The 13,062-nt window shown below is 40.4% G+C and overlaps 1 protein-coding gene across 1 annotated transcript in view; it reads left to right on the top strand.

The window, feature by feature from the left end:
• LOC103907929 (complement C4) overlaps positions 1-13,062 on the top strand; it is a 50,300-nt gene that overhangs the window by 10,848 nt on the left and 26,390 nt on the right. The window contains exons 8-17 of the mRNA XM_009290175.2: positions 2,142-2,247; positions 2,427-2,550; positions 4,870-4,985; positions 5,748-5,915; positions 6,658-6,855; positions 9,189-9,380; positions 10,748-10,897; positions 11,309-11,435; positions 11,806-11,877; positions 12,768-12,968. Of these exons, the coding sequence (XP_009288450.1) occupies positions 2,142-2,247; positions 2,427-2,550; positions 4,870-4,985; positions 5,748-5,915; positions 6,658-6,855; positions 9,189-9,380; positions 10,748-10,897; positions 11,309-11,435; positions 11,806-11,877; positions 12,768-12,968 (1,454 nt within the window). The remainder of the gene's footprint in view (positions 1-2,141; positions 2,248-2,426; positions 2,551-4,869; positions 4,986-5,747; positions 5,916-6,657; positions 6,856-9,188; positions 9,381-10,747; positions 10,898-11,308; positions 11,436-11,805; positions 11,878-12,767; positions 12,969-13,062) is intronic.

The following is a 13,062-nucleotide window of genomic DNA, read 5'->3' as shown; positions in this document are numbered from 1 at the left end:
GTAGCCTTTAGTTAAATAGGCATTAAATATTAGCATTGAACTATGTGAGTGCATGTGACTAAAGTATCATCACTACCGTGACTGTGTTTCATCTTGTGTTTGACTCTGGAAAGCCCTCCAAACTGAGAGCAGCAAACAAATTATTATTATACTCAAACATTATTTAATATCTTTTGAGATAGTATTTCTTAGATGCTTTCCTTATATGAGGAATTATTCTCACGCAGTAGGACCTTTGTCTGCATTTGAACATGACACCAGAAAAGATATTTGGACCACCTGGATAGTAAATTGAACAGTTCCAGGGAAGGTTCCTGAGCTCCAGAGCTTGGCTGCTGATGGCTCGGCTGGTGCATGGCACAGGCTTGGCGTCAGTCATACAGCACTCCCCAAACAATTCCTGGAAACTCTTTGGGAGGAAGCACGGACCGAGGTCCACCTCAGGTCTACATGTGGCCACCTGCTGTGGAAGACAGGGGGTTTAGTAGAGCGGGCATGGGCTGTGCTGTGCCAGCTGGCCGCAGCCTCTGAGTCAGCTCTGCACTCGTTTAATTTAATGTAATTAACCTGGTTCAAAGAGAGTGCGGTTGCTAGATTTGCTGCATGGACCCTGGCATTGTATCCAAGTGGAAGACTGATCCTCCACAGCCCCCTCCCCCCCAGTTCTAACGGGTTTTATTTCTGGTCTAAATTCATCCCTGGCCAGCTTGTACCCTGTTGGTCTTCTGCCTGCTGTCCTTGAGCTCTTCGCCTTCCTTCCTTTTGCCAGTGCACCTTGAGAGAGCAGACAGAACCCTGTATCAACCTCCTTTTGCTTGGCTGAACAAACTCAACTCTTCCAATCTCTTGCTCACCTTCACTACCTTATTTGGTTCTATTGAATAATTATTAGCTTTAATCATGATTACTTGATATTGTGATATGAAGTTATATCAGATAACTGGCTTTAATATTTTAATCCTTTCTAAAAATTTCTCTTTATGTTATTGCAGCACTCAATTTGGCGTTTATGGACTGTGCAACTCCTTCATATATACTTCACTACTCATTAACGTCATAATTATTTAATAGGAAAAATGCGGTTGAATGACTGGATACTGTTCTTTTGTCTATTGGAAAAGGTCCTAGTGGTGCTACACAGGCCTGCCTGACTTTCTTCAAAATCAACATATGGAATTCCTTATAATTGATCTTATTTCTCTGAACTGGCCATGCATGTAATGAACAGTTATTTGGTATATTGACTATTGTTTCCCACAGTTATTAGTTCTGGCATTTTAAGCAGTTTGCATAAGAACTGCCTCTCAGTTTCACTGGTATAGATCAGTGCTGATGATCAGGTCAATTTGAAAGAGGCTTTGTTTAAACAAAAATAAAAGCCATTACAGAACTGAGATGAAGCAGGATTTCCACAAGCAAAAGACCACCGTGGCCATGACAGGTCTCATGTAGTACCTTGCATGCTGTGCTGCAAGAGGATGCCATCTGCCAGGGTTTCCTTGAGTAAGGAGCTTGCCAGGTGCAACAACATGCCCTATCCTCTCTCTCCATGACCTATATGGAGAGTTCAGGGGTGTTCTGGCCAGATACCTATCTGGCAAATATTTCACTTACAAGAGGTCCCTGTGCCTAAATCCACAGGAAAGACATGGGGCAGAGGGTATCTACTCTGCCTAATGCAAGTATTAATATTTCAGCAGGTAGGAACTGTCTCTGGAGGTCTTCAGAGGTACCAAATACTTTATATCGGTCCCTAAGATGATTCTCTGGCCCCCTATTTTAAATGCTCTGCTCATGAGGTGTCTCATACAAAGGAATTAGCTGATCATTCAAGCTAAATAGACTGGATGCCTCCCTTGCTACCTTTGAAGGGGATGATGTCTCCACATGTGATTCTGCCAATGTTATTTACTCCATATATTTGTCTGCACTTGAAATCACCGCTTTGTACATGGGCCAGTAAAAGTCTTCATGTTTGTGTTATCAGTGAGTGTGACTATTTTTCTGGTTTCAAGCTATTAGTTACAGATGGGATGCCTACAGGTATCCCTATTTTGTTTCATAATAATATTATTAGTTTGATTTATGCTTGCTTTTTATTAATGTAATGATTCACATCCTCACTTTTCTTTCTTCCAAAGACACTCTTACGGGAAAGGGATTCAAGGTGCTGCATATGTGCGATTTGGCATAATTGATGAAAATGACAAAAAAGTCTTTCTTCCAGGCCTGGAACAACAGCTATCAGTAAGTACTGGAGTTCAGTGGAACTATTCTAATTTATCCCAGGTGAGCTGAATATTGTCAGAAGTCATTGAAATATAGATCCCTGTAATACCGTAGTCATACTATAAGCAACAATTTTTTAATTTTAATGGCAACAAACCAGCAAGGGCTGTCACTTTTTTTTTCTACTTCTGTTTTAGATTCAAAATGGAAAAGGAAGAGTTACTTTAAATACACCACTTTTGGAAGAGAAATTAAGAAAGAGTATTTCCACTCTGGAAGGGTTTCACTTATATGTTGCTGTTACCACTGTAGAAACTGCAAGTGAGTACACTATGCCTTGGCTGATACCATCTGTAATACTTACATTAATCTTTCTCTAGTAGGATCCTTCATGTGGGAAACCTTGTCCCACTGGACCAGACTTCACTGCAAAGCTTGCTCGTGCTACAGTGCATGACAGTCTCATCTGACCCCCTTCTGTGCATTAATTTATCTTGGGTGGGATTCACTTATCTGAACACAAATGTCCAGTACCACTTTAAATGCCCTGTGTAGTCTTGTGTGGTCTTCCACTGCTGCTCCAGCAGTGCTCAAGTCTCCTGTAAGTACTCTCCTATAGGGTCTGTCCCATATTAAACAGCCCTGTGAGGATATCTAAGATAACCTAGTCCATCTGAAGTGGCACCAGACACCTGTATGAATGCAAATAGATAGCTCCCCTTGAGATCTTGTTTGAGCACTTGCCTCAGCCATGTCTACTTCTTCCATACATACAAAGTTATTAGTTGAGCTTGTACCTCAGCTGGCTAAGCTGTCAGTCTAAAGGTGAGGCATATGTACTACAGCCACAGTGAGATGCAGAGGAAGATCTAGCACTTCTAAGTCCTGCTTGTCCTCTTATGCATCCCCACAGTTTTATCAGGCTCTGATACTTGGCATATGCACAAGTACAATATAGTCCAAATAGCTTGGTCTTGGTGTTCATCTGGGACATGAGCCTGGAGCATGCCTATCCAGAAGTTTTTCAGTGGCTGTTTCCCTTTGTTTTCCTAGAGGACAGATAAATATTTCCACAGATCATTACAAGGGATTTCTGTACATATTTGTTCACAGCAGTGTTAAGCACATTGAGTAGGCCCCCAGATATACCCACAAGTGAGCACTGAGTTGAACTGGATGCAGTGGTAGATGGGTTATTTGGGCTGTAGCAAGTGTTTTTGTTAGTCATAAGAGGTTAAGGTGAGAGGTTCAACTTCAGTGCTGACCTCTGAAGTTGAATCTGCAACGAAGCTGACCTTTCCAACATGGGCAAGATTTTTCCTGTTTTTTATAGTGAGATTGATCCCTTTTACTTTAGATATCTGAAAGTAAAGTATCTAGTCAGAGCTTGATGCTCAGGCACTTTGTATAGTCAGTACAGAGAATGGATGGGATGAGCTGCACTCTAGAGGTGTCTGTTCCCATTGGCTATAGAAGGAGTCTATAGTTTAGTTTAGAATTACTAGAATCCTAAAAATTCCTAAAAATCCTAAATATTAATTAGGATTCCTTAGAATCCTAAAATTAAGTCCAATGCATTGCAGCTGTGCAGTTCTTTAGTATAATCTACTATAGGTACTTACATGCACTAGTGCTGCAACATTTATTGCAAGAGCAAAAGGGGCTGAAAGACCTCCCGCTACCACACCACTATGATGGACGTAAGATCTCATGGTATGGCGTGGTCTTTATCACGCTGTGCACGCTTCCTCTTTCCCCTGCAGGCAGGCTGCCTCCACAGTTGTGTATTTGCTGGGTTTGGTATTAATTATATGCATGACAGGGCAAGGCTGGTGGGCTTTACTGACACCTCTCAACCTTGGAGTGTTAAAGTGGAAAATAAGGACGTTGAAAGTATGTCTCTAAATGCACTTAGTTTAAAGCAAGCCATGTAACTGGTTTTTTTAGAAGTAGTTATGGGTAATGGTTTAACTAGAAGTTAACTAGAAGAATGAGTGGTTTAACTAGAATAATCTTAGATGGGAAGCAGATGCTCGAGCTGTCTTGTAGGTGCAAAGTTGCAGAAGATGATATTTGGTAATATTAACTTTCATCAGTAGCCAAAAATGAAAAAAATCTCTTTCAGAAAATTAGAGAACTAAGGTCTAAACCCCCCTACTGATTCTGAGTGATTTTTATGTTGGACTTTGATGTAGCCTTCCCCCAGGAACAAAGCCCCAACAGCTCGGAAAGAAGCCACAGTGGCTTCTGTGGTACCAGTGTGCTCTGTGTTTGCAGGCACCTTGTTCCAATTGATGTGTTAGAGGGGAATTTTTATGTTGTGAGTAACAAACCACTTTGCAGGTCTCCATGTCTGAGCTGTCGAGAGCACACACCTGCCAATGCCAGCTCACTGGAGCACCGCACACATCGCACTGCCCTTGCACTGGCCTGTCTCTGGTTGTGTTCTCCATGTGCATGCACCCATCTCTTCCTCTTCTCAGGACTGAAGCTCTTTGGGGAGGGATCATATTTCAGTTTTCTTTATATACGCTGCTAAAAATGCAATTAATATTGAAAACAGAAATGATGGATGCTATGGTAATATGCAAGTACATAGTTATTGCTCCCATAGCAACACATACTGTTTGATATTAACAGGTGGTGAAATGAGGGAAGAGGAACTCAGCAATGTGAAGTTTGTGAAATCTCCTTATGTTGTTGATCTGTCTAGAACCAAAAAGTATTTTGTGCCTGGAGCCCCCTTCTCTGTTGTGGTATGTAGTATTTAGCCAACTGTGTCCGTTTCCCTCCATAGCAAGGGATTTATATCTGCCCTGTTTATAAAATCCTTATCTGATCCAGTGGGAGCTCTGTAGGACAGTGACCTTCAGGAACAGGTCCAACACGGAGCTGCTGTTTGTGTATTTGCTTTGTCTCGTTCTGTACACACAGAGCCTGAGCAGGAAAACTGAAGCCAGAAAATGCTGTGTTTCTGTTCTGGAAGTCATCTGTGCACTGTCGCACTACAAGGTTTTATAAATCATGTAGCAGTCTCTTCCTCACTTCCATGTCAAAAGATTAAAATAATAATGTTCTATTAAATTAATTCCATATCAAATTAAAATTCTGAAGACTAAAACAGGGTATTGTCTTTTTTTTTTAAATGCATATAAGTTTTTGAGATTTAAACATCACACCTTCAAGTTTTTCTACTAAGTTTTCTACAAAGAGTTAAAGTTAGAGATTTACCTTATAATAGTTAAAGACAAATATCTCTGGGATCAGCTGAGATCTAATAGATGCTAAGTGAAAATCTGGGGCAGCTGTTAATCTGTGTTCACAGATTTTTACCTTAGCTGGAGTCCAGATCCAGTCAATTGCTACCCCCTTCTCTCAAAGCTCAAATTTTCAAACACTAATGTGTACAGTTTTGTATTTCTTCTCAGTTTATAAAAGTAATTGCTTCTTGTTTGCGGGCATTTTTTAAACCCAGGCATTTCCTTGAAGTAACAGAAAAACATTTTTTTTCCCAATAGGCATCTGTCACTTTGATTGATGGCTCTCCTGCTGCCTCTCTACCTGTCACTGCTACTGTTACCTTGCCTGGAAAACCCCCAATGAAGAAGATTGCAGTTTCTAATAAAGATGGTCTAATCCCCTTTACATTCGACATCCCTGGAGATGCTCAGATGCTTCAAATAATGGTAAAGAAAACCCAAACATCCATGTTTAAAAATATACTGCTAAGAACAGCTCATAAGACAATTACAAATGACTGTGAAGATGATTAGTTTTCATTAAATTAGCACAGAGGGTGGAATGTGATTTCTTACACCACCTGCACAGCTTTGTCCAGATTGTGTGAGATATGTTAGAGAGACTGGGGCCTGAGGGATGTCTCACTGAAGTGAAGGACACTGTCGTACGCTGGAGCTTTGGGAGTACATACATCGGTAGCAGTGGTGGCTTTTTTGTGGTTCAGATGTGCATTTTCCTGGGATGAAGGATGGGAATGGGACTGTAAGAATATCACCATGAGAAGTGACAGAAAATGATGAGAAGATGGTGAAGGAAAAGGTCCTGAGCAATACAGACAGGTTACATCTGGACGCTCAGAGGGTTCAATTATGTGCACAATACAAAAAGAGAAAAAAGCTGTCAAAGTACAAAATCACTTTGTGATTTTGAGCCATTGATTCTGATTCAGAAAGAGCCAAGCCTGAAAAATATCAAGGGCAAATACAGCAAGAGACAAAATAGGGTGACAGAATAAAGTAAGGAAAATCCTATTTTTTGATGCCAGGTTCTGCTAATGAGGTCTCAGCAGTGACTCCTCTCATTTCTCAGCATTTTCTGAATAACCTGGCAAGATATGAATTAAGGGTGACACTCTATATTGCCTCCTGAGGGACACTTCACTCACTCTGTCCTTTTCTTCCCTGACAGGTAAAGGCTGAAGAAGGAAAAGAAAAATTAGAATCACCTGAAACCAGTATCAGAGCTGAAAGATACCAGTCTGCTTCCCCAAACTACCTCAGCATCAGCATCCCACATACTGTTGTGGCACCTGGGGATACCTTACGCATCACCTTGAATGATATTCATCAGTCTGGCAGCGGAAAGATTGACTATTTCTATTATATGGTAAACAGAATAGTAGCATATCAGTAATTTCTTTTAGAAATTATACAACCCAGAACATCTATCTAGTTACTAATACATGGGAAACCAAGGGCAACCAAGATCACCAGCATCCTAGCACACCTGACCTACCAAGACAGGCTGAGGGAACTGGTCTTGCTCAGTTTGGTGAAGAGGCTAAGAGTGAGTTAGTAGCAACCTAAAATTACTTGAAGAGGAATTACAGACATAATGGAGACAAACTAGGTGGTGCCATGCAACATAACAAGGGACAAAGGCTACAGATAATGGCCTGAAAGGTTCATTTTAGAAAAATCTTTTCACTAGTGATGAATGCAATACTGGAAGAGGTTCCCCAGAGAGTTTAGGGAATTGCCATCCTCAGAAGCATTCAACACTCAACTAGCGAAAACCACATCTGACCTAATCTTACGCTGGTGATGGCTCATCTTAGAGCATGCAGTTGGACTAGAGATCTCCATAGGTCCCTTCCGGAAACTATTTATATGATTCTGTTATTTTTATATATTTGCCTATATTTTGGGGCATGTAGTATACAAATCTTTGTAATTTTTTCTTCTGAAGAAGGACACGTAAGTACAAATTTTAGTCTGTAGTTTCTAATACAGTGTAGAGCAAATATGTCCATATGCGGTAATGTTTGTCTGCATGATTATGTGGATATTTTTGAAAGATACTAAACTGACAGCCTTGAAAGCTGAAATCCTAGGCAGGTAACTTCTATATCTCTGACAATTTGATTTCTCTTAATCCAGATTTTGTTCTTTCCCACTCCTTCCAATCTGTATTCTTTCCTCATAATAAGCCAATATTAAATATTGTTTTTATTGGTCTGATTCCCATAAATACCTTTTTTTTTTCAGCTATTACAGAACTTGTTATGGGCAGATCATATATATATACATAAGATTCTGTCCCTGCACCTACAAAACCTAGTTGTATTCTAGGGGACCTTGAATATCTCAGAAAATGCCTTTTATAGTTAATTATTGTTTATTTAATGAATAACACGTGATTCTTTTATTACCATGGCTCCATATTACCTGCACCCGATGTTAGTTAACAGGTAGGTCAGTGTTATCTCCAACAGATAATGTCATGAAGGATCACTGAAGGCATTGGCTGTTACGGCCCTAAATGGCATCCCAAAATTGGGTCTGAAAAGCAGTTCTATAGACGGAAGAGTGAGGAAACAATCCTGCTCAGCCTGGGATCAGGAATGCAAAGTATTTATTTTGCTGAAGGAGACAAATGTGTTCATGGATACATTCCAGGAGTGAATCTGTTGAATGTCAAATGTGTTTAATCCCCTTCTCCCTCTCTTCATCCTAATTTCCCTTGGCAGCTTAAATTTCCCAGGATGATAAGCACCACAGGCACCTGTTCCCATTTATTTTTAATAGAACTCTGATATACTGGAATAATTGTATCCCTAGGAGTTAAATTTAAGTTTGATGATTTATTTTCATTGGATGACTTAGCATAGAGTTGGAATTGCCGCTGCTGGGCTCTGGGAAGGCAGAGTGCTGGGCAGACAGGGTGTGTGGGAGGGGTGGTGGGAGACACTGCTGGAGCTCAGCGGTGAGGCTCTCTCCCAAACTTTGGTCACCTAAACAAAGGCAGTGAGAATTTCAGACCAGGCTGCAGTATGTCTTTGTTTCTTCCTGAAGCCCATTCATTGTGCGTTTAGGAAAGCTGCATGTATTTTTTTCAGGGAAGAGCACTGTCAGTCCTGCCACTGTGTCTGTTTTCCACTCCTCTGACAACCCATGAATATAATTAACATAACACAGGAAGAAAGGAATTAAACAGTGAAAGAGGGGCTGAAATCAGTTAAGGGCCAGTGTGTGATACTTTATCCTGAATAATACTTTTCGGGTGAAACCTCTTGCTCCAACCCTTCCACACCATCTGAAAGATTCAGTACTGATTCCAGATTAAATAAAACTGATATCCTCCTGGGGGTGATGACCTGTCGTTGTAGAAGGCAAAAATAAGACTGCCATCTGGGACCCCCTTTTCAAGCTGTAAGACTTCATGGAGGGTGGTAGATTTGTGTTCAAACCCGGGCCACAGGACCAGTGCAGCAGAGGCTTACCACCACGCTCCTATGCTAGAGACACTGTGTGCTCTTCTCCTCCAGGCTACTGGTATGCAGGTTGGGAATTAAAACTATTAAGTGCCATTAGAAGAGAATAAATTTTAAACAGAAATGGCCTCAGAAAATTCTATATGTGTATATAAAAATATGCAACATAATGCCCAGTCTAGTGTGTATTCACAATATTTGATTTTTGTTTGTTTCTGCCTTGCAGGTTGTAGCAAAGGGACAAGCCGAGCTTTTGGGAAGGGTCCTCTCCTCAAACAAAATAATAAACCTTAAAATCACTGAGAAGATGGTGCCCGCCTTTCGCTTTTTAGCTTACTACTACATCGCAAATGAGGGCCGTCAAGAGATTGTTGCTGATTCTGTATGGGTGGACGTTATGGATGTCTGCGAAGGAAAGGTACTTTGAAAGCAAGTAGCTTCTGTTATTGTATTCCAAAATAAAAACAAAAACATGGGGTATCAGCAGAGCGAGTGCAGGTCTGGGCTTAAAAAGTGAAAGACATTTCATTTTTATTGAAAAAGGGAGTCGTCAGGATTCTTGCTAAAAGGTATAGCTGGGAAAGGCTCCCAGGACTGATGGCAGAGATAGCCTTCTTCCATAGGACAGGCTGTGCTTCAAAGAGATGAAAAATACAGTTTCGTACAGATAAATCCCCCTCTGCAAGTGTCTATATATTAGAAATCCACAGGGAAACACTAACAGAATCATTGAGGAGCAGAATCTCTGCCAAAGAAAACTTTGTCTTTTTGTAATGAGGTGCATTACATGAAAGTGAAGCAATTTATTGGGAAAAACAAAAATAAATTTGAAGTAATTTTTCAAGTTTTTTCATTACTGTTAAAAGTAATTTTCTGAGATTTTGTAGCACTTCAAAAGCACTTTAAAAAAAAATGGTTTACATTAGAAAATGAAGTGTGGACAAAATAGGAGTCCCTCTAAGCCTTTCTTTCACCTTCCTCCTCCTCCTTTTTGGTACTATAATGTAAAATGAAAAAAACAAGACAAGAGACTTTTTCCTAATAGCGTGAAACACAACTGCTGAAAAGTGTCAGCTGTCTAAAATGATTTTTTCCTCTGAAAATGTTTGTTTTGGAAAAAGAATGTGATAGTCCATTGGGAAAAAAAGTTTTCAAGAAAAATTATCCATTTCTGACACACAAGCCAATTCTTCATTCATACGATGACAAAACCCAGTTGCATTCAAGTTGGCATTTCTATTAATAATTCCCTATTAATTCCATAACCACCATGGCTACTTCCTCCTAAACCACAGAAGTGTCTACACCAGATATGCACCAGATCTGAACCCAGTCGTGTTGAAAAATTCAAGTGTGAGATAGAAAGGAGGTAGCACTATTACAGACTGGTTTAAGTCAGTTAATTTTGTAAGTTAACTGGTCTTTTGCTGTATTTCATGGTGATTTTGCTTCCACTGGAAAACAACAAAGTTATGTTGAAGGCCCTAGTTCAGCAAACCACCCCTTACACATACTTTTAATCCCCATTGGTGCTTAAGTGTCATTCAAAGGCAGCATCCAATATCCTGCACAGACACATCTTTTAACCCCCCACGTTGTCCTCCAGTGGGAGATATCTGCATCTACATCTTCCAAAACGCAGGATCCCAGGCAGAAACACCGCAAAACAGGAACATTCCCCAGCCTCTGACTGCTGACAGTCACAGCTGACAGTATTCCCGGCCCAAAGAGTCTCTGTTTTTTATTAACAAATGTGACATTTTTGTTTCAATCTTTTCTATTTAGATTAAAGTGAGAACAGAACAAGAGAGATATGAACCAACAGACAACATCAAGTTACTGATTGAAACGGACCATGCAGGAACGGTTGCCTTAGCTGTGGTTGATAAAGCAGTTTTTATTCTGAACAAGAAAAATAAGCTTACAGCCAAAAAAGTAAGATATCTGTAAGAAGAAAATACCATATCTACTAGTCAAGCAAAATTTTCCATGACTAATGAGAGGATCAAAATGTAATTAATGGCTATTAATTGCTTAATCACAGCTTTGCTAAACTTGAAAATGGTTTTGCTTTTGCAATTTAGGATCTATTTAAGATGACTGATATATTTAAGATGGGGATTTCCATGCTACAGCAGACAAGTTTGTAAATTAAAAAAGCATTACTTGAAAGCACTCCCCAACTAAAACATCCCTCAGCTTTAATCTCAGTTTCCAAATGCAGCTTGTACCACCAGTTTGTCTTGCTTCTGCGAGTCAAAGGCTACAAGAATTTTTTTAACACATATAAAAAACCCGACCCTTTTGCAAGCGTGTACGGTCCATCTATGCTATTTTATTTGGCAGGTATTTAATGCTATGAATTCGTATGATCTTGGATGTTCTGCAGGTGGTGGTGCAGATAGCGTTCAAGTTTTTACTGATGTTGGTCTGGCCTTTTTATCAGATACAATTAAATCCAACATTCGAGAAGGTAAGTGCAATCTGCCCTTTACTTCAGGTGTTTGTACAAGACCACTATAGATCTGGGGAGGCTGATTGCTTAAAAATCAGAAACATTTTATCGTGATGTTCTAAAATCTCCCTTGCCTGTGGATTTTTCTTCTTCTGTTCTTTCACTGGGTGCTGGCAGCTCAGATAGACCAGAGCGTGGCTGCTGGTCCTTTGGTGTCCAGCTCAGCTGGGGCAGGCAGCAGTTGGCTAGGGCTGTAAGGTAACTTGTCAAACTGTGGGTCTTCTGTGAATGAGATGGGTCCTAAGATGGGTCTTCCATGAATGACCTGAATGATCAGGCTGTTACTGTCATAGTATCATGACCAAGCTCTTCTGTTCTGCTTTCCCAGGCTATAAATGCCTCCAGGGTACCAGAAGGCAGAAGAGATCTTTGGATTTTCAGAAGCGAATGTCAGGAATTGGTATGTCTGCCCATCTGGGTGAACTGAAAGGCTTAGCAGGGGGAGGCAAAGGGATCTGGCTGGGATCTAGGGGGCAAGAAGTGATGGGATAGTAAAGGATACCAAGATATCCATAGTCCCACTTCTTGCATTAAGTGACATAACCTAGCACAAGTGTGTATCTTATGCCATGTGACCTGATGCATCATTTATTAAAACAACTCAAAAAACAAAAGCAAAGAGTGGCCCGGCTGCAAATGGAAACTAATTCACCAGTTTATAATCCCAAATGTGAAGTACTTCAACTAGATATCATGTCATGGAATCAGTCATGGCTTTAAAGTTTTTCAAAATTATTTATATGGCCAGAAAATATTTTATAGATCCTATTTTTTTCCTTGACATTCTGCTTTGAAGTTGTGCCAGCTTTGGTACTTTGTGCTCCAATTAAGAGAAGAGCTAGTGTAATATTTGATCTAAATTTAAAAAAAAAAAAAAGTTTAGATAAATTGTTATTTCCTTGCCAGAAGACGTGAAGGCTTGAAGCTGGGATCTTCCTTTTTGAAATCTTCCAATTTTGAAATTGGTCTCTTTATTCAAGAATGAGAACACTGCCATGGCTATTTCTATCAAGATATCTAATTCCAGTCTGTCAAGGAGGCGTCTTTAATTCACAGTCTGAATTTGAAGAGAAAGCTTAGAATAGAATATCTAGGATGCCATAGGGCTCATGCTTTCCTCCTTTGTTTGTGGACTGTTTTTAGAATGGAGAAGAGGTCCCCGGCTGAAGGTAGACTGTTGCAATAGCAACTAACGTTAACTGCAAAGAATGACAGGAATGAGCACAATGAACACCTTTACGCTTATTGCTACTTCCACAGCACTAATTCTGGGCTTTAATTATATTGCAGCCAGCAAATATCAAAACACTGATCTACAAAAATGCTGTGAAGATGGAATGAAATTAAATCCCATGAGGTTTTCTTGTGCGAAAAGGCAAACAAAGGTGGCTCGCTCCCCCAAATGCAGAAATGCCTTCCAGGACTGCTGTGAGAAAGCCACAGCCCTCAGAAAGGCGGCAAAGCGGAGGATCAGAGTGGGCTTGGCACGATGTAAAGAACAGTAGCGTGCAACCGTCTACAGAAAAATACCCTTCATATGGTGGGAAGGGAGGGTTAAGGGGCATTTAATGCTGTGGGGCCGGCG

The sequence above is a fragment of the Aptenodytes forsteri genome, unplaced genomic scaffold (assembly GCF_000699145.1).
Source record: "Aptenodytes forsteri isolate BGI_AS27 unplaced genomic scaffold, ASM69914v1 Scaffold155, whole genome shotgun sequence".
In the NCBI taxonomy this organism is placed as follows: domain Eukaryota; kingdom Metazoa; phylum Chordata; class Aves; order Sphenisciformes; family Spheniscidae; genus Aptenodytes; species Aptenodytes forsteri.
This window is presented reverse-complemented; position numbering and strand designations above follow the sequence as displayed.